Raw genomic sequence first — 23,094 nt, 5'->3', positions numbered from 1 at the left:
AGATCGAGGTTCCAGACTCTACGGCCCATGATACTACAGTTGAGGATCGAGCAGTTGTGGTTGAGGCACTAGTGACCTCTTTCCAGGGAGAAGATGCTTCGGCAATGGATCCCCAAACTGGTGAAACCATCCAGGCAACTAGAACTGGTCACCAGGAGTCTGAACAGCTTATTCAGCCACCCCTATCATTCATGGATCTAGGCATGAGTGTGGGTGAGTTTCAGCTTGAATCCTCGGATTCGGATGAAACACATTCTGACCAGGAAATGGCTGATGCATCTACACATAATCAGCTTCCTTCCTTTTCTGGTCAACCCCTAGATCTACCAGTTTCAGTTTCACCTTTTGACTTCTCCACACTACAAGAAATTCCTCAATTCGCCTCAAGACAACTCCTCTCTTCCATGAATGTGCCTAGAAATAGACACATTCTAACCCCACCGTCGCCGGCGTACATACCTGAGCATTCTCAGCCTGTACGTCAACTTGAATCTCTTCCCCTTCTTTCTTCAACAATTCCTCTTGTTTCTGGAGGGTGACACCTTCCCTTTTGTCTCTGGATAGCCAGTTTGTATCCTTTCAATCTGATATCCAAAACCTACTTACAAGGGTTGAGGATATTCAAAAGGTACTTGACAAGAATACCAAGTCCCTCTCCACGTACCAAAAGGAACACATTACAAATGTCAAAGTGGTTGACCTGGGGATCAATAAGTTCTCTGCAAATGAGGACTTGGTATTCAACAAGCTCAATGAGTTGGTCAATTCCTCCAATCTACTTGCAACATCTTTAAGGGAGGCTTTTGTACTTACTCAATCTGGGGTCACATCATCTATCACCAACCTGTTGAACACAACTGTTAGATCTTCAGAGGTTGATTTGCAAGAACTTGAAAGACAAGTTAAGGTGCTTATTGAAAAACCTGGTCTGGATGTGATCGAGTTTGGAAACCAGTTGGCCACTTTAGTTGGTCAAAAGATAGAAGAAACCTTGGCTGCTAGAGAACAACAATTTATGGAAAGGGTGATTTCTGAGATTACCAAGACTGCAGCGCCCCATGTTGATCTCACTCCCATTACATCTGAGATCAATCAGTTGAGGTGCAGTCTAGATACTCTGGCCAGCAAGGTATCTGAACACTCCACTGCAATACATAATCTGACAACTGAAGTTGGCAAAACAAAAAATGAGGAAATGGTGAAGGATGTTGGTACAACTGGGCTCTCCCCAGATGAGTTGACTATACTTAAAGCTATTCAGGCTGGCCAAATTGAAACAAATGGCAATGTGTTGGTCCAGTCACAAGAAGTCAATCATCTTTGGAGGACAGTTAGAATGATATGTGGAGTTTTCAAGGAGTGCGAGACCATGGGGTCATGGCAGCCTCTAGATCGCTTACCCTCCAGTCCTTCAGATTTTGATGCCATTAGGAAAGGACTAGAATCTGCCAAGGGGGAAAGATCTGTAAACATCCCCAGCACTCACTTTGAAACTCCAAGTTCAAGTGTTGGAAAAGAGTTGGTTGTCGCTGCCAGTACTGATGCTGGTATCCAAGTTATTGAAGAATTTAAGGATGTTGGTGAAAGTGGGAAGAAGAAGAATAAGGTCAAGGCACTTGTAACTGATGAATCTGCCCAGCCTGCCACTGATATACCCTTGTTAGAAACTGGAAATCCTGATCAGCTTCCTCCAGTGACTGAATCTGACTGCAAGAGATTGGCTAGAATTGGAAATGCAATAAATGAAAGGAAGAAACAAAAGAAGGCCACTTTGCTTGTCTCAAGGGTTCAACAACAAGGATTAGGCATACTTAATGTTAATGATGCTAATCTGTTGGGCATCTCACTGGAGCAATACAGGAAGGTCAAGAGTGACCCAAGGATAGTGGGACTCGTGAATGAAATGATTGAAGTCCATCTGGACAAAGACTATCCTAATGATGAAGCTAAGCATGATGCTAGAAATCTAAATATATCAGTGGAGAAGGCAAAGGAAGCTAGAACTGAAGGGATTCTCAAACAAACTGAGCAAATATCGAAGAAGGTCAAACAAGTATTGAACCCACTCAAGTCTAAGAGCAAGTCAAAGCCTAAAACCTTGTCAAGGGATGCAAACTTAAGGACTTGGGTGGAACCCAATGAGCCATCCACTGAAGATATTCGAGCTGCTATACACAAACTGAGCACTGCCCAGATCAAACTGGTCGATGAGTCTGACGCACGTGCATACCTAAATGAAGTTCTTCAGCGAAGATATCATCCAGGTAAAATCAATGAACTCAAAGTTACAATCAAACCTGGAGGAAGGCAATTTGTGGTAACTATTCAATACTTCAAGGGACCACAACTCACAACTGAGAATCCAGATGTTCATCAATATGGACATTCTGAGCATGTTGAAATGTTAAATTTGCTGGAGGCAAGGCAGCACAAGAACAAGATTGAAAAGGGTTGGGTTTATGTACTTCAAAGTCTGATCAAGTTCAAGGAAGATGTTGAGAAAAGATTGAACTTCGATTCTGAAGATAGACAACCCATCTCTTTAGTTGCAAAGAGAAGAAGAACTGGCGAAAGGCCATCAGTTTGAGATCTTCTTCAGTTATCTATTTTGTAATTTTACTTATTGTCTTGTAACTTTTGTAATTTTATCATGTATATACAAGTTGCTTGATTGTAACCACAAGATAGATAACAGATTAAATCTAACAAAAAAAAACAATCAAGGCATTTGATGATCTATAAAAATGCCTTGGAAACTTAGATTAGATTTAGTCATTCAAATCTTTCAAGTTCATGCTTGTATAGTTACAAAAAAAAACTTGAACAGACTTGGCAATATTTCATGACAAATAGGGGGAATTTGTTAGAACCAGTTTCGTTCAAACTGGCCAGTCTCCAGTTGCATCTGGAGACCAGAAGATTTGTCCAGAAATATATTGAAGTTCAGTTGCAACGTACAGTCAATGCAACTGAAGACTTCCTCCAGTTGAGATCTGATCAGAACTTAAGACATTCCAATTAACGTCGAAGACAACAAATGGAAGATAGAGAATGACAATGGTAGCGAAGCCCAGTTGGCATTCTACTCAAATTGAAACTGGAGAATATCAGTTTAAAGCCTTTACAATGCTTTACACTGTTTACGAAGAAGACCTTTTTGCTTTATGCAGCTTTATATAAACAATATCATTTGTCTATAATTAAAGTACAAAAGTGCATAAAGCAGGTTAGATAAAGTAATGCCTTGACTTACCTTATCAAGTATTTCAAAGGAACTCACTCAGTTTCCTTAAATACTGTCAACCATATTTATACGACAAAGTTGGATTCCCAATGCCAACTTTGTCTATAAATAGAGGTCTTTGCACAACAAGAATACAACTTTGCATATTCAGAATTTTGCAATATTCTTGGTGTACTTGTGCAATATTCTCTCAATCATAAAAGGGAACACTTCACAACTTTAAGTGTTTCGATTGTTAAAAGAGAATTTCCGAGTATAGATCATTTGTATTTCATAGGTTGTTAGGATATTTACACTTTTATATTATCTTGGTTCCGCAACAACCTTGTATTTTATTTAGTATCAATAAATAAAATACATTTGAAAATTACAACTTGGTCTCACCATTTTACTTTGGTATATTTACTTATTGCATTGTCTTTCTCTTTGTCACCTACTAAGTAATCTATTCAAGGACTTGGTATACAATCACTGTAACTGGTCGTCTCCAGTTCAGTGATTATATTGCAAAGAACTCTCACCATTGACATAGAGGTGTCTTTAGTTAGTACAATCTCTTGAGTTGGGACTTATACATAGCGTGTAGCTTGACGCTTGGAAACTTGGTGTGTGGCTAAAACTTGAAACATAGTGCGTGATTTGAATTTAGAGATGAAATTCCTTTAAGTATGGGAGACTGTAACACCCGTGAGTCGATCACAAAAAATTGTGAGTCAAATTTAAAATTTTAAATACAAGAATACGACCTCGTATTGTCAGTCGACCTCGTAATTGTAAAACGACCTAGTAATTTGATTTTGGCATTGTATTTTAGACCTAGCATCGTAATTGGGTTTGCCCACGTATTCGTGTTCGGCATCGTATTCTTTAGTAAGCATGGAAACCTTTCATTTTACCCTACATATAAATAGTCTTATTCTTTCACAAAACCCTCATTCCATCAACTTAGCCTCCAAGAAAAACACACACAAACCCTTATTACCTTCCTTTTGCTACCGCAAATTTCTACATCACTTTACAAATCCACTTTTACTACCTCACCATTACTACCTCATTTTACATCAAGTTTTATAAAAATCAAACCTTATTTTGTTTAAATTTAGCTTTAACAACAGTGTTTTTGTGTGCTAAACATCTCTACAAACTCATATTTTATATATTCAAGGTATAAAATCAAAACCCACTTAATGCTCTTCTTTTTGGTATTTTCGGTTTTTCTTATAATACACGCACCACACACGCCAAGTATCAAACTTTTTACGTCCAAAACGTTTAGAAACACATATTACAACTTTTGTCAAAGTTTCGTCTGATTTCGTTAACAAAATCTCGAGATATAAGAATTTTTGTACACTTTTTATAAACTTTGTTCAAATGGGTTTTCGAGTTTAAGTCCGTTTTTCGAGTTTCGACTTTAGGATTGTTTTCCCGTCATATTAGGGAGTCTATAAGTACAATCTGGTGTTAAAAACACCTTTCAAATCGAAATAAATGATTAGGGTTTGCTAGAATGAATTTTAGGGAAGAACAGCCCAGTTTATGACCCCGCCCATTTGCGACCTCGTATTTCCAGTTTACGACCTCGTATTTCAAATGTGACCTCGTATTTCAAATGTGACCTCGTATTTCCATTTGCGACCTCGTATTTCAAATGTGACCTCGTATTTCATTTGTGACCTCGTATTTCTAAATAAGACCCCAAATTTACTAGCCTCTCAAATTCAGCCTCTTAAATCTAGCCTCATAATTTCAGTTTTGTCTTTTAGTGAAATAAGACCCCAAATTCAATTTAAGACCTCAAGATCAATTTAAGACCTCGAATTTCAATCGAGACCTCGGATTTCGAGTACTACCTTGATTTAGTCAACTTTAGTCGGTTTAGTCAACTTTGGTCAACTTTGGTCGGTTTAGTCAACTTTGGTCGATTTGGTCAACTTACTCCAACTCGTAATTTGGTCAACTTTGGTCAAACTCGTAAAACCTAGTCAAAGTCAAACTAGTACGCTTTTGGACAACTTGGTCAACATTTGGCGACACGTTATGAGAACGTTTACCTATATTGAATGAATACTTAATTGTGATAACTTGTAACAGATTGATTGCGTACCAGTTACTTGCTTTCTGATATCTTTTGTAGCTTGATCTTGTTGCTAGCAGTTAGGTGAGTTTCGTAGCCCCTCTTTTAATATGTTTTGGAGTGGAAGGATACTCGTGCCTTTGTGTCTATCATCATTTATGGTTATTTGACTGTATTGTATGATGTGCACTGTGATACTTGATACTTGACGCTTGATACTTGATACTTATGTTGGAGTTTGAGATGCTTGATACTTGATACTTATGGTGGAGTTGGAGGCACTAGATACTTGATACTTGATACTTGCACCTTAGGCCTGGTATACCGTAAGTGCTGGTAGCATAGAGATACTTGATTCTTGCTATCATAAGTAAGTTGATAGCCATATTGTTGTGTGGATGTTGATGATATTTCAACCTAGCACCATACTTGAAACTTGTTTACAAAACTTACGAACTCACCAACCATTGTGTTGACGCTTTTGAGTATCCTTTCAGGTGAACATGTGGACCGCATTAGAGGTGGCTAAGGAGCATAGCATGGTGACCTGTAGCAGACCAGACTAGGGTTTTGGAGCTGCATATCTTATGTTTTGTTATGTTTGTTATATGTTTAGACTATGGCATTATGCCTAAGTATTAATCCCCTGCGTGGGAATTTATCTATGTTTTAATTGAATCTTGATTTTATGTTGGATATTTATGTTTGAATTCTATGAAATGTGCGTTATTTAAGTATACATGTAGCCATTCTGCATAACATCCATGACGCGTGTACTATGCGTCGCATCCCGAGTTTTCCGCCTTAGTCTGGGTGTGACACTTGGTCTTGATATATTTGTACAAATATAAAGTTTGTATGGTCTTTTAGTACTTGAATATGTGGTTGACTTGAAAAGCGTCAAAATGGATAAACGACCCATTTGGATAAGTAAATGAAGGTATGGTCAAATAGATCTTTGAATTATTGTTTGTAATGATGTTAAAAACTTGTTTGAATCCAGAAATGTTGTGGTTTAGAGTTGTGTTTGAGTTTGGGAATTATTTAAGTCAAGAAAAGTGTCAAAAAAAAATGAAGTTTTGTTGTCAGGTGCAAAGTTGTGTCGCAACTTTTGGAGGGTGTGACGCAACTGTGAAGCCACTGAATTCTCAGACATGTAGGTTGCGCCGCAACTTTTGGGGGGTATGACGCAACTTTTATTGTTCAGTATAAACTCAAATTTTGAAACGTTCGTAACTTTCAAACCGTAACTCCGTTTTCAGCGTTCAAGCTATCCACGAAAATGTGTCAAGGTCTATTTTGTAATGGTAAAATTCTTTAAAGATGAAATAAAAATCAAGTTATCCAGAAGTTGGTTCAAAGTAAAGTGGTCAACTCCCGAAAAAAAAAAGGTCTTGCTTTTCTTAAATCGAGTCATGTCGTTTCATATAAGTATTTCCAATAAAGATACGATTGTCGTGGGAAGTTAGGTTTCACCGGGATACAAAAGTGTACTGCGGCGCTTTGCCGACTAGCGTACGGCAGTACCGTCGACTCATTTGACGAAAATTTCGAGATGTCGGAAAGGGTTTTACGAGAGTCAATAGCCAACTTTTGTGAATGTATCAATCTAATACTTTTGTTACGTAATTTTACATTTTATTATAATTTAGTTACCTAGTTTTACATTTTATTATAATTTAAATATTATATTTTAGTTCCTAGTTTTACATTATATTATAATTTAGATATTATAATTTAGTTATCTAATTTTACATTTTATTATAATTTAGATATTATATTTTAGTTACGTAGTTTTACATTTTATTATAATTTAGATATTATAGTTTTATATAATTTTAGTTATATACATGTATTATTTACATTTTTATAGCTGTTAGGAGTATATGGGCCAACTTTTCTACGTAGGCCTACTTCTGGTGATATACAGCGGCTTTATGATGTGCATGAGCAGCTACATGGTTTCCCGGGCATTATAGGTAGTACTGATTGCATGCATTGGGCATGGGAAATGTGTCCTAACGCATGACGTGGTACGCATACACGAGGGGATATTGGGCATCCGTCTATGATAGTTCAGGCTGTCACATCGACTGATTTGTGGATTTGGAATGCTTATTTTGGGCAGCAAGGTTCAAACAATGACATCAACGTATTTGAGTCGTCGCCTATACTTGAAGAAATTATATCCGGTTTGGCACCTACAGGTTAGACTTACAAAACTTTACATTATAATTATTATAAACTTCAACATTACACTTATTATATAATTATGACGTATTAAAGTTATAAATTGCAGCTCCTTTTTTATGCAGATGACAATTATTATAAGAGTAATTTTATATTCGCAAACTTTTTACAAACACAACTTCTACCAATCAAATCATTCATATTTATTATCTTTTTTCTTTCTCTCTCTTGTTTTATTGGACCAACTCACATGCCACCTATGTTTGTAAAAATTAGTTTGTAAAATGTTTGTCACTCTAGCATACTCGTAATTAATTTTAGATTCACAAACTTTTTACAAACACAACTTCTACCAATCAAATCATTCACATGTATTATTTTTTTTGTTTCTCTCTCCTGTTTTATTGGACCAACTCATATGCCACCTATGTTTGTAAAAATTAGTTTGTAAAATGTTTGTCACTCTAGCATACTCGTTATTATAAACCCGGATATTATTTAAGTGATGACATCTATCTAGAGTATGCTACCTTCGTGAAGTCATTTACCGACCCAATCGATGACAAAAGAGAATACTTCAAGAAAAAACAAGAGTCGGTACGAAAGGATATTGTGCGAGCTTTCGACGTGTTGAAGAAGCGTTGGAAAGTTTAACTTTCCATCACGGTTTTGGAGCAAGGAGAGGATGCATGACGTGTTATATACATGTATTATTTTACATAACATAATTTTGCAGGATTAAGACAAAGCTTACTATCAGGACTTCTACGAGCATGACCCGACATTGGATGAGGATTATTGGATGCAAGAAACTCTAATGGAAAAGCCGATAGAGAACTCAAATGCGGTTAGAAGCAGAGAAACACATAACATGTTATTAGCCGACAGAGAACCGTACGAGGGCGAATGAGGAAGAATACGGGCCGCCTACCGTTGAGTCCTACTTTAGCGATGATGAGTATTTTGTATTCTATTTTGTTGTATGATGTGTATTTGAAGTTTATTATGTATTTGAACTTTAATAGTTATTTGTTTGAACTTTATAAATTATGTAATATTTAGTTACTTTTATTTTATTTATAGTAAGTTGGATATTTTTTAATTAAAAAATGGAGATGAAAAGAAAAAAAAAATCATTGGAATGTGACAAGTGTCACAAATCCCCCAACCTCAAATGTAGTCTCACTTCCCCATTTTCACACCAAAATTCTCTTGCTTACATCACGGCACATGGAGGATATCCCCCACCCCTAAATATGTCTCATTCCTTTTAGGCTAAGAGAGTAAGAGATACCATCTTGCATATTATATTCTCTTTCTTTCAATTCTTATTTATTTATTTTATGAAACGGTAGTTGACCCAGCTGAATTTGGAGCTCGATCAGCAAGTAAAATCCTCTCATGTCGCAACACTAATCTCAAAGCAGTTGTAAGTTGATCTTGATTTTATTTGCCTCATTGACATATTATTTTTTTCTTTTTACCTATGAAAAGGGTACTTTAACTCGTAAAAAAATAAAAAGAAAAAAAGAACTTGAGAAATGTATTTTAACATATATTTTTTCTAAAAAAAATCAATAAAGTTATAATCGATTTTTTAAAGGTTTATTTAATAATAATTGATGAAAGCCTTACTTTGAAGAACTAAAAAAAGTCTACATAGAGAGTCGATACTATTGCGTTAGATAACCTATTAAACTTTTGTTTTGGAAAAACGGTTAAATATATACTATTAATCTTCATGAAAAAAAACCATAAGACTTTTTTACTTTTTTATTTTATTTTTAAAAGTAACTTATTTACTATTTGAAACCTCATTTGTAGGTAAAAACCCATACCTTCATACTAGTCCTCAAGCAATTGCTTAGGGGAAAGGGAGTGGTGGGCGGGTTGGGCGCGGGTTGGCTTAGCCCTCCCGGCACACCGCCGCCTTGAATGCGCGTTGAAGCAGGGATGAATCTCGGCGGGCTTTAAGCTGGTTGCGGGCTGGATGGATTTCGAACGTTGGAGCGTGTGGGGGTGAGGTGTGACCTACTCCTTTTGACTGTTGCATGATTAAAAAAATATCCCCTAAAAAGAAAAGGGAGCAGAGAAGACGATGTGTGGCGTATAGTAGTACTTTTTTTTTATTATATTAAGTTTCATATTTCACCCTTAAACTATTACAATGTTTACAAATTTACATATTATTTTTGATAATATGTAATTTTTATCCCCTACTTAATGTATTTTCTAAACTATATATAATGTTTGTTTAATATTTAGTAGTGTTTAGTTTATTTTAGTGAAATGTTTAAGTTTTTCCAATAAATGTTTGGTTAAATTAAATAAAAAAGAAAAACAAAAATTTTTGGGAGGGTTGAGACCGTGATGGATAACATGAAAAATGGTTGGAAGGGTTGGTTGGAAAGGTTGAAAAGGAAAAATGAGTTACAGATATTTAATTAGTGGGATTTGAGAGGGTTAGAATTTTCAACTACACCACTCCCTTCCCCCTTAGGGGGGAGGGAGCCGAAGGAGGGAGATGAAGAGGGTTGACAGAGATGGAGAGGGCTTCGGATGCCATGGCCGCGATGTAAGGACCAAACTCGACTCGACCATTTTAAATGATTTTTTTTTAAAATATATATATACTTTTTATAAAGAATGTACTCAATTATAAATCTTGACAAATACATTTAGCAAAACTCTTTGTAAAAGACAAAGCACAAAAATTAAAAATTTCGGCATGACCCATTCGTAAAATCATCGTCAAAACCTGTTACGGATTAAGAGTTTTCCAAAGATACATTTCAAACACAATCCAACACATTTCTAATACAAAATGACTCAATAGAAGTAACCGAAACTTCTTATTTCTTACATTTGACAAAAACGAATAATTATACCAAAACAATCAATGTATCATGAGCCATAGTTCAAAGGGGTCTCTACGGGTCCTATCAACGTTACAATTATCCGCATTTAGCTAAAGCAACCAATATCCATAAAGCAACTTTAACTTCAATCTGTACATTACTTAACTTTCTTCCGCACCCGGGACAACCTATAAAAAGGGTAAACAACTAAAAAGAATAAGCTAAACGCTTAGTGAATGCATACACATACAATCATAAACAAGTTACCATACAAAAGTGCATCAATTATAGCATATCAATTGATAGTCATCTCATCCATATCATTCATAATACTAGTAGGACTTTACCCACCTTCTAGTCGTAATCAACAATTTGGCTAGTAGGAATTTACCCACCTACTAGCTCTCATAAACAATTTGGCTAGTAGGAATTTACCCACCTACTAGCTCACACAATCAATTTGGCTAGTAGGAATTTACCCACCTACTAGCTCACACAATCATTTTCAACATGGCCATGGATATTTTGGCTAGTAGGAATTTACCCACCTACTATCTCTTACAACAACATGACTAGTAGGAATTTACCCACCTACTAGTTCTTACAAATAATCAACTATGGGTCATAGAATTTACCCACCTATGACCTCAAATAACAAGAATATGATTATATGCATATACACTCACCTTATTTGCGACTACAATTGCAAGATGACCATAAAACAACGTATTTGCAACCAACCTATCAATTCACATTAAAAACACACATATGGTCATTCATCACGTATAAGGTCACATAGCCATAATCACTAGCATTCCAACACCCAACCCATCATTTACACTCTTATATTAATCTTGGGTTAGTTCACATAACATGTATCTCTTAAAATATTTTCATATGGTCAGCTCACTTTCATACAAAAAGTACCATTTTCATCATTTGACCAAGCTGCCTTCAAACGAGTGTAACTCAAGTTCTACTTACTCTTTTAACATGATTCCAGTGGCCAAATTTATGACACATAAACTTACATTTTATATTTAGTGACCAATGTGTGAATTATCCTTCAAAGATGACTTCTGGTCGTTTTAAAAACAGTTACATAATCTGTTTTTTTTTCACCGTAAAGTCAGATTTGAACAGCTGTAAGTTTTAGCATATTAGACTTACTTAAAACCTGAACAAGGACCTGAAACAAATTTCATATGAAAGTTGACTCGTATACCTTTCAAACGACAGCTTACACGACTCCTACGGATTTACGGATTGAAAGCTACGAGCATTTTAAAATGACACATTTTCCATGAAAGTTGCTGATCCAATTCCGAGTTTGCACAAAAACATTTCTAAAATCAACTCTAACAAATTCATGACACTTCATTTGATAACCTTTACTTAATATGCATAATAGGGGTTATTTTCAACATGATTTTAACATCAAGTAGTATGGTATTCTTATACTAAAACTCATTTATTTTTTTTGTTCTAGCACTTACTGGATAGCCTGAAGAAATTTAAAGATTTGATAAACTTCTGCTCAAAAATAATTAATGAAACTAATTTTGTTACAAACTAGACTCATACACCTTTCTAACAATAGGTCATACGTCTCCTAACTATTTACGGTTGATTCTCTATGATTTTTCGAAAACAACAAATTTTCTGCACTTCGTGCAGCCATACATACGGGTTTCACATATAATCACCAACATTCAACATAAATCAAAGCTTAACACTTCTAATGGTTAACCTCAACTCAAAAACACTTTTAGGTACTGATTTGAATAACTTTAATTTATCCAACAATATCAAATTTATCATTAAACCTTATCACTTTTTCAACCATCAAACTAGTTCAACTACTAACACTCACATCATACTTATATATATCACTACCAACAATGTATTATGAGATTCTAACGTTATTATTCAACTTGCAAACTATGTTCATTATTTATTTCATAAATCTCCAAATATCTATAACAATAAAACCCTAATTCATAAGAAATCAAAATAAAGATTATACCTTCAAGTAAATATGTAATTCAACACTCAATCATCCATGCAAGACCTAAAATCAACCTCTTTGCCCTCTTTTTGCTTTCTTAATTTCGGCCATCACTACACCACCACCATAAAAATGAGTTTTATTCAAAGATTATTGTTATCTTTTTGATTATATTTGTTATTTGATGTATTTTCTTCTCTATTTTCTTTGATTTTCGGATTTGGGGGTTTCACCTTCAAGAACACACACAAAAAGATGGAAAAAATGATATATTTTGGTTCTTTAATCCTTATTAGGATGTTAAGGCCGAAAATTGCAAGTAAGTCCCTACAAATTGATCAGTTTTACAGCTTTAGTCCTTCCATCCAATAACATAACATAACTTGTCCTATTTCTTTACAATACTAGTCCTTTTTCTAACATTCTCTTTTATAACTAATAAATTAGTATAAATTCTAAACATAACATTATAAAAATAATAATAATAACAATAATGATAATAATAATAATAATCTATATATAACTAATAACCTTTTGAATTTGGGATGCTACATGCGAGCTCGTAGAAAGATGGGTGGCGCGAGCTTGAAGCTTGCTGGGAGATGAGTGGGGAGGTTGAAGGCAGGGACAGGAAGTGGCAAATTTGGAAATCTTGATCATGACCGTTGGAGGACCAGAAATAGAAGAAAGAAGAGCCAAGGACCAAACTTGACATGTTGCTGGAAGTTTTTTTTTTAATTTTATTTTCTTATCATTTAAACTTCTAAAAACACAACACAAACTCCATATTAATTCTTAAAATGCCATTTTATTTTTTAAAATGTAATGTGTTTTAAGTGATATGTAATGTATTTTGTTATTAATAAAAGATATAAATTAAAAAAGGGTTAGTTATGTAAAGTTTATAACGTTAAGGATAAATTATTAGAATGTGAAGAAAAGGTTGGGAGTTTCGGTTGCCACTAAAAAAAGATTGAAAAAAGGTTAGAGGATTGAAATGAAATGGAATAATTTGATTGGATAGTTGAAGAGAGATGAAGAGCATTTACCTTTCGGCTCCCTCCTCCTTAGCTCTCATTGACAGGCAGATGACATATCTATACTATTTTATAATAATTATCACATTCTCAAATAAAAGTATTAGATGCAAAATTACCACTTGATCAATGCTTGTTTAACTTGAAAAGGATATAACTTGATCACGAATTCGTGAGAAAGGGCGTTACCGTTACCCTTTTTATCCAAAAGATAGGAATTCGTGAGAAACATTAAATAACAGGTAATAACAGGTCACTGACGGAGTTTTTGTTATTTATTACTGATGGACTGATTCTGGACGTAAATCAACTTTCAGGGGCTTTTAAAGTAACGTAAAATAATCAAAAATCTATAACAATCCATTCGATTCCCGCCTGACAATTTCATTCACTCTCCAATTTTCTCTCATCAAATCAACACACACAAACAAACAAAATGGGTAAAGGAGTATTCTTCACCTCCGCCTCAATTTTACTTGCCATTATAATCACCGCCACCCTCCTCCCTCACCACCACCACTACCGCCGCCACCACGACAACCCCCCGCCCAACTCATCACCACCGGTTCCCGGTTTCACATCAAACGCTTCCCAATTACTCCGATCAAACGGGTTCAACTTCATTGCCACTTTCCTCCACATTTCACCAGATCTTTTCCTCCCAACTCCACAATCCACAATCTTTGCGATTTCCGATTCCACTTTTTCTAACCTCTCCATCCCTCCTTATCTAATGAGACACTTTCTTGAATTCCACATTTCCCCTTCAAGATTCACCTTCCCAGATTTGTTAAACAAACCAATAAGCACTTGTTTCCCTACATTAGTTCAAGAAAAGAGAATTGGCATTACCAAAAACGACGATAAACGTCGTGTTCTTGAAATCAATAATGTGTTGATTACCCACCCGGATTTGTTTCTTCACGGGTCACTCGCAATTCATGGGCTCGCGGGTTCTTTTGCTTCTTTTGATCACCTTCAAGAAAGTTTAGTATTTCCAGTTTGTGAAGAGGGTCATAAAATTGATGTCGGTTTTATCAAGAATAATAAAGATGAATGGGGAAAAGTGGTTAAGTTTCTTGGGACATCCGGGTTTATGCCATTTGCAATTGGATTGAAGTCAGTGACTGATGGGATTTTCAAAGATTTTCCAAATTTGAAATCTTTAACGATTTTTACACCTCCAAATGCGGCATTGATGGCTATGTCTTGGCCTTTGTTCGATAAATTCATGAGGTTTCATATCATTCCAGAAAGATATTCTTTGAAACAGTTGGCGGGTTTGTCAGCAGGTGCATCTTTGAGGACACTGGTTATGGGTAAAGATGTCGAAATTACCGAAGCTTCAAAAGTTTCTAAAGTGGTGTCGATTAATGGAGTGATGATTACTGTTCCAGATATGTTTGTATCGAAGAATGTGGTTGTACATGGAATCGCCAGGCCTTTTGATATCAATAAACTTTCTAGCATATCCAGATAATAATTGTGCTTTCTTTTTAGTTCTTTTATTTCGGGGGTTTTATCATTTTTGTAGGAATAACTGTTATGGATTTCAGTAAATTGTGTTCCGTTAAATGGTTAACTAGCATTCTCAGTGATTTGTATTCTGACGGACAGCCAGTTAAGTATGTTGGGTAACGGGTCAAACGACAAATTTTTGCAATGGCAGAGTTTGATTAAGGGTAAAGTATTCCGAGTAAACGGTGAAACGCCTATTCTTTTCTGTTGGTGTGTTAAGTAAGATCAACTTATTGTCCAAATTTATATTTTTGTTCATACAGTACTACTGTTGAATGTTTGACCCGTTTCATTAAAGCTATTCTTTTAGTTTACCTGCTTAACCCGTTACATATGAAACATTACTTCAATGGATCATTCATTAGTCAAAGGATTGAAATGGCCGCCTGTAATATAAACTGATGCTGTGTTCTCTCCCAAAATCCAACCTGTTGCCTGGTTTGAACCTCTAATAAACTAATCCGGCACTGTTTCACTGTTTAAGCTTTATAAGCATTGGTTACAATATGAATATTGCCTTTTGAGATGATAAAGTCTTACCTTCCAGTACATCATATTCTTAAAATCTTATAATCTACATATGTAATGACCCGTATATGGAACTTGCCAGTAGAACCAACTAGTAATCCAAAATGTATTTTAATGGTAATATTCTTATTCACTGTTACATCGACAAATCCATTATAATTTAACCTAACTTCTCCCTTCTAACTAGTCCTAATGGTGTTTACAAATATGTATTCAAAAGAAGCCAGACGAGTTGATGGTTAAAGGTATCATGTAAAGTAGAATTTTGAATACGTAATCAAAGTGAATATCTGGAATTCAAGTTGCCATAATCAACTTATACTAACGGTAAAAATATGCCGATAATTTATCTGAATCTGCCATAGATTTACACACATCAAAAGCGATTGTTATAATTTTAAGCAACACAAGCAAGATCTTCTTGGGTGAGTTTCATATGATAGATGTACCTTAAGCTTCCAAAACAGTAGTTTGCTACTTCAAATCACAAACTACAATTTGCTGTGACATCATAAATTCCAGTAAATGTCCCATGCACATGATCTGATCAGTTAGAATGTATGAAAAACTCGATCCAGCAAACACATATGAAAGGAATAATGATGACATTCTGAATTTCTTATAAACACTTGGAAGGTTTGCTGGCAGGTACATCCTTGGGGAAACTGGTTTCATAGAAGAATTTTGTTGTATATGGAATTGATCAGTCTTTGAATACATGCGAGCTTCTAGCATGCCCAGATAAAAACCGTGTTTTCTTTTTAGTTATGTTTTCAGGGGTGTCTTGATCCTTTTATCATTTTTGTAGAAATAACTCATTCAAATTTCTGCAGATTCAAGTTTACAATATGGTTAACTATTGTTAATGTATTAATACATCTCTATATATATGAGTTTAAAGAGCTGACCCTGTCCAACACAGTCAACGGCTGGATAGAGGTTGAGCAAGGATGGAGAAGAGGATTGTTTCTTCCTTGACAGACTGAGGGCATTCAAAAAATGGGTTAAGGGCCATCTTCATAACATTTGGGCTATGAAAAAAATCACAAACTAAGAAGTTGGCTTTTAGTCTGCCATAGAGGGCATTAGCCTGCTAATTTAAACCTACATCCGCCCCAGTGCACTTTGATTGACATTCAACTTCTTCGACCCGTTTCTTTTTATTCAATCATTTTAGTTTACCCATTTAAACCATTAAAGATAAACATAACAACTATTGATCGACCATTACCATTCATAAGGAAAAGGTTTTAATTTGCTGCCTATAGACAGGTATATGCACAATGATGCATTTCTCCCAAAAACTACCGGCCTGCTGCTTGGCATGAACATGTCTCAAGATAGCCCTGCCGTGTTGGAAGATGGATAACCTCTCGTGAGGAGAAACGTGCATATCACCTATCAAGATCCCAGAATCATCTATCTCCTGAGTTTCTCCGACATGACAATGGACAAGTAGAATGAACTAATTTCCATTTTTTATAGACTACAAAAAAGGAACCACTTTGAGGATCAGCAATCAATTGATTACTTTAATCATAAGGTTTTTTAAGCTTTACCGGAGGTGTATTCTCCTCAAAATTTGAAGATACAACATATTTAAAACTCTATAGTCATTGTGTCAACTATATGTCTATATGGATTTTTTTTCTATAAGGTGTCAACTATATGGATTTAATTTTTCTCTCCTGTAAGAAAAACAGAAGTTTAAAATTTAAACTGTGTTCTATACTTCTATAAGGGGTGTTTGTTATATATTGCGTTTTGAAGAGATTAATATGTTGAAATTAGAGTTAAATGCAAAAATGGTCCCTGTGGTTTGTCGGTTTTGCAAAGGCGGTCTCTCTCTTGAATTTTTAGCAACAATGGTCCCTGAAGACATGTTTCAGTTGCAACGGCGGTCTCTCTCTAACGGATACATTAATTAATGTCGTTAAGTTTTCAATGTGAGTAGCACGTAAGGGGTATTAATGTCTTTCAACCTACACAAACCTAGGGATGTTCAATGCTATCTATATCTGAACCTGTTATCCGGAAATCTGATTTGGTTTTTTTCGAAAAGTCGGATATTCTATATTTCAGATTTAAATTCGGATAATGACTTTTGAAAAAGTTTAAGAATTTCAATATCTTTATTTTCTTAAATCTGAAAATATTCGAAAAGGTCAAAAGAAATTTATCGAAAACGACTACTTTCTATTTTTTTGTTCTTTCTAAAATTCGGATACTTCAGATATCCGAAAACTTCGAATATCCAAAAATTTGAATATGTTCGGATATTGAAATCCTTTATCCGAAATTTCGAATATCCAAAATTATGGGGGATATCCAAGTTTCAAGTATCCGATTTTTGGATATTCGAACTTTCGCATTGTGAATTTCAATATCCTAACGTTTTGAATATTCTTGGATACATTTGAATGCCCGATATTTTCAAATATCATTATCCGGATCTAAAACTTAAGATATCCAAAGTTCAAATATCCGGCTTCTCAAATTAAATTATACTGAATTTTCATATTACAGGGTTGGATACAGATACTTTTGAATATCCTATGTTTGTGTAGATAAAAGGACATTAATACCCCTCACCTATTACTCATATGACAAACTTAACGACGCTAATTAACGGATCCGTTAGAAAGGGACTGTTCTTGCAACTGAAACTTGCCTTCAGGGACCACCGTTGGTAAAAAATCAAGAGACGGACTGCCATTGCAAAAAGCGACAAACTACGGGGACTGTTCTTGCATTTAACTCTTGAAATTAATATGTTCTCTCTTGGGCACATCACATCTCCAGACTCCAGAGTTAATCTAGGATTGGTGGCACACTTGAAATACCAAATAGAAATCACTACTACTAGGGATGAGCATGGTCCCGAACCCGGACCGGACCGGCAAAACCCAAAACCCGAAAATGCACAAACTAGGAACCGAGACCGACCCGATTAGTGATCGGTTCGGTTCGGTTCGGTCTAACCCGAAAATTATCGGTCGGGTCTCAGTTCTACCCGATTAGGCCCGTTTTTTGACATGAACTTTGTTGGGCTATAAAAGTTGGGCTTCATCCCACCTATATGTATGTGAAATACATCAACATAAGCAAGAAACAGAATACGCATCAACAAAATGCAAAATTACAAAGCATAATGTAAGTTACATTATGTAACCAAAAGAAACAAAAGAACGAGAACAATAAAATTACATTTCCAAATTTCCATTTCATTCCATGACATTGTTCTTGTAATATGATTTTCGAAAGAAAAAAAAATGAAGGAAGATTGTGGTAGGTTTTTTTTTTTTTTTTGTTAAGTTGAATATTAAGTGGTATTTAAATATTCAGTGCGTGTATATGATCAGATCGAAAGGTAGAGGGAAACATCTAGTTTTCCAAAACTAAAACTAAAACTTATTAGTTTAATTTTTATAGATAAGATTTGTCGAATCCTTAATACATATCAGTATAAAAACGAGAAAAGCCTAACCCAATACCCACAACATACATGTTAGTGTTATTTCCAGGTTTTTACCGGGTTTGGACCGAACCGACCCGAGAACCGAATTTACCTTAAACTAGGAACTGAGGACCGGACCGTTTGGCATCCGGTCCGGTCCGGGTCGGGTAGGTTCGGGTTCGGTCGGTCTTAGGTCGGTTTTCGGGTTTCCAGGCTTTATGCTCATCCCTAACTACTACTATAACAAGTTGAAGCATTATTATCTTCTTCCAAATCTATTGTCTTCAGGGACCACCGTTAGTAAAAAATCAAAAGACGGATTGCCATTGCAAAAAGCGACAAACTACGTGGACTGTTCTTGCATTTAACTCTTGAAATTAATATGTTCTCTCTTGGGCACATCACATCTCCAGACTCCAAAGTTAATCTAGGATTGGTGGCACTTGAAATACCAAACAGAAATCACTACTACTATAACAAGTTGAAGCATTATTATCTTCTTCCAAATCTATTATCATCATATCTACATGCATATTAAGGCAAACAAATAAAAAAGATAAAAGGGCGATACAAACAATCTTATTTTTCATTAACGCACGTCAACAAGTTATTAGCAAAACATCATATTGAGAGAAACTAAAGAAACCTAATTACAAACTCCAAAATTAAAGAAGAACTTACAACATCTACGAAAAGGCAAAACTTTCAGTAAATCAAAATATCCTTATTTAAACTCGTAAGTTTTTAAAAATGGGGCTGGAAAGGGAATTATATATCATCCGTTTTATTTTTATCTCATAACTTTCTAGAATAGACCCATCTGGAATATCATAATCGGCCAAAGTCCGGAAATTTTCTAGGCAATATCCTTTATATTTAAGGCCATGCCGATTGATCCTCATCGAACTTAATGCCTACCATGCACGGAATCATCTTTTGTTTCACATTCTCAACAGTCTCGGAGCTCTCTACTTCAAGACGGATAGTCTTTCCAAATGATTTGATGAATATCCGAATGGTTTGATGACTCAACCTCACAACCATATTCACTTTGTCCTCTAACTTGACCTTCACATTATCAATGGACACTACAAGAAAGATGGCTTTTTCTTTTTGAATTTTCTCAATGACAAAAACTGGAAAAAAAAGTGACGCTTTATGTCGTCGCAAATACCGTCACAACCTATATTTATTTTTTCATTTTCATTTTTTTCTTTTCACTCCCAAAAAAAAAATCTCCCGCCATGTTATTGGTGACGACTTTGTCGTCACTAAATCTTTTTTTTCCCAAAAAAAATGTTTTCGTTTTTCGTTTTAATTTTTTCGTTTCCCACCTAAATGAAAAGTTCCCGCCAATGTTCTAGGGACGAGTTTTGTGACGACTTAGTCGTCCCTAAATCTTTTTCCCTCCAAAAAAAAATGTTTTCATTTCCCACCTAAATGAAAAGTTCCCGCCATTTTTCTAGGGACAAGTTTTGTGACGACTTTGTCGCCCCCAAATATATTTTTTCACAAAAAAAACTTTTTTTTGAACATTTTAATTAAAAACTTCTAAAAATAGTGTTATTTAATATAAAATAAATATTAATTGTGCAATTAAATTTTGGCGCATGTTGATAAGCGAAAACAAAACAACCAAATACAATACGAGTTAAAAATATACATTCATACGTTTATTTATCATATATTACGAACACACATGGGTCCATATGAGATAACAAACGACTGTAAAGGCCCAATAAGATCACATCATATAACAAACAGGCTTAAAGAATAGATAAGCCTATTCATACAAATTACGAACACACATGGGCCAATATGGGCCCATATGAGATAACAAACGAATGTAAAGGTCCAATCAGCTCACATTATATAACAAACAGATTTAAAGAACCGACAAGCCCATTTAAACGAATGAAGAACACACATGGGCCAATATGGGCCCATATGAGTTAACAAACGAGTGTAAAGGCCCAACAAGCTCACATCATATATCAAACAGGTTTAAAGAATCGATAAGGCCATACAGACGAATGATGAAGGTCCAATAAGCTCACATTATATAATAAACAAGTTTAAAGAATTAATAAGCCCATTCAAACGAATTACGACCACACATGGGCCAGTATGAGCCCATATTAGATAACAAATGAGTGTAAAGGCCCAATAAGCTCACATCATATAACAAACATGTTTAAAGAACCGATAAGCCCATTTAAACGAATGATGACCACACATGGCCCAATATGGGCCCATGTGAGATAACAAACGAATGTAAAGGCTCAATAAGATCACATCATGTAACAAACAGGTTTACAGAACCGATAAGCCCATTCAAACGAATGATGAACACACATGGCCCAGTATGGGCCCATATGAGATAACAAATGAGTGTAAAGGCCCAATAAGCTCACATCATATAACAAACAGGTTTAAAGAACCGATAAGCCCATTTAAACGAATGACGACCACACATGGCCCAATATGGGCCCATATGAGTTAACAAACGAGTGTAAAGGACCAATAAGTTCACATCATATATCAAACAGGTTTAAAGAACCGATAGGCCATACAAACGAATGATGAACACATGGCCCAATATGGGCCCATATGAGATAACAAACGAATGTAAAGGTCCAATAAGGTCACATCATATAACAAACAAGTTTAAAGAACCGATAAGCCCATTTAAATGAATGACGACCACACATGGCCCAATATGGGCCCATATGAGTTAACAAACGAGTGTAAAGGCCCAATAAGCTCACATCATATATCAAACAGGTTTAAAGAACCGATAGGCCATACCAACGAATGATGAACACATGGCCCAATATGGGCCCATATGAGATAACAAACGAATGTAAAGGTCCAATAAGGTCACATTATATAACAAACAAGTTTAATAATGATATTTAAAATTATAATAAAAAACTATAAAATTATGCATTTACTAGTATTTTTAATTTATTATAATAATTTAATTAAAAATTGAATAGTATTCACTCCGTCCAATTTTAGTTGTCCAGTTTTGACTTGTCAAGTCTTTTTCTTCCGACTTTGACCGTAATTATATTTTGTTTGTGCTAGACTGCTAGATAACAGTTAATATTTACGGTCAAACTCAAAAGAAAAAGATTTTACTAGTCAAAATTGGACAATTAAAATGGGACGGAGGGGGTATCTTAATAACAAAAATAATAAAAAAATGTGAAATTCGGTTTGGGGACGACATAGTCGTCACAGTTGTCGTCCCATAACTGCAAAATTTTTGATACACCCGCCACAATGTAGATCTGGTCATTCATACACCTCATCTTTGGCCACCACTTTTCTTTCACCTACCAAAACCCTCCACGCTCCACCACTATAATTCACCACCACAATCCATCACTACAACCCACCACTTCTCTTTCACCGGCCGTCAACTCCCCCCCCCCCCCCCCCGGCTTTCTATATTTATTCTATTTGATGTAATTAATCTTTTTGTTTTGTAATCGGGTTTAGATTTTCGTTTCTTCACAGCCACCACCACGTTTCCGTTCATCTCTGGTCACCATTGCCGCCGTTCATTGCCGTTCTTTATCCTTTCTTGTAAGTGCCGTTCTTTTATTTCATAATTAGTTAATATATAATTAATTTAATTTCAAAATTAATTTAAAAAAATTATTTTAGATTTAATTAATTTATATATATATATATGTATAAATTTATATTTTGTTTAACTTCAGAACCAATATTATATATATATATATATTTAATTTAATATAATTTCTGAATTAATCATATTTTTTATTTTGGATTTAGTTAATATATATATATATATTTTTTATTTAATTTTAGAATTAATTACATTTTTTAATTTCAGATTTAGTTAATATATATATATATTTATGTAATTTTAGAATTTATTATATCTTTTAATTTCGGATTTAGTTAATATATATATATATATATATATTATGTAATTTCAGAATTAAATATATATCTTTTATTTCAGAATTTGTATTTTTTTTTCAGAATATATAATTCTTTCTTCTTCTTTCTCCGCTTATAATTCTCTCCATCGGCGGTAAGCTTTCTATGTCTATGTATGTATGTGTGTATGTATGTGTAATTCTCCCTCGTTTTATACCGTAGGTCACCCGTCCGAAATTAATTTAGTAGAAATTAATTT

General features: G+C 34.9%; 1 protein-coding gene and 1 long non-coding RNA gene across 2 annotated transcripts; one reads left to right on the top strand and one right to left on the bottom strand.

The window, feature by feature from the left end:
• Positions 1 to 10,247: 10,247 nt before the first annotated feature.
• On the bottom strand, positions 10,248 to 12,609 carry LOC122585717. The gene is made up of 2 exons (XR_006321767.1): positions 12,396 to 12,609; positions 10,248 to 10,557 (listed from the first exon to the last, which is right to left on the bottom strand). It is a non-coding gene; the product is annotated as an uncharacterized LOC122585717 (long non-coding RNA).
• Positions 12,610 to 13,850: 1,241 nt separating this feature from the next.
• LOC122596614 (fasciclin-like arabinogalactan protein 21) lies at positions 13,851 to 14,923 on the top strand. The gene has a single exon (XM_043769228.1). It carries the CDS (start codon positions 13,851 to 13,853, stop codon positions 14,892 to 14,894), a length of 1,044 nt encoding a protein of 347 aa, XP_043625163.1. The 3' UTR covers positions 14,895 to 14,923.
• The last annotated feature ends 8,171 nt before the right edge of the window (positions 14,924 to 23,094 follow it).

The sequence above is a fragment of the Erigeron canadensis genome, chromosome 1 (assembly GCF_010389155.1).
Source record: "Erigeron canadensis isolate Cc75 chromosome 1, C_canadensis_v1, whole genome shotgun sequence".
NCBI classification, from domain to species: domain Eukaryota; kingdom Viridiplantae; phylum Streptophyta; class Magnoliopsida; order Asterales; family Asteraceae; genus Erigeron; species Erigeron canadensis.
The sequence above is the reverse complement of the archived record's forward strand: the minus strand, read 5'-3'. Positions and strand labels throughout refer to the sequence as shown.

What these genes read in the sequence shown, in the direction of transcription:
- LOC122596614 (XM_043769228.1), top strand. Translation starts at nt 13,851, where the DNA reads ATGGGTAAAGGAGTATTCTTCACCTCCGCCTCAATTTTACTTGCCATT.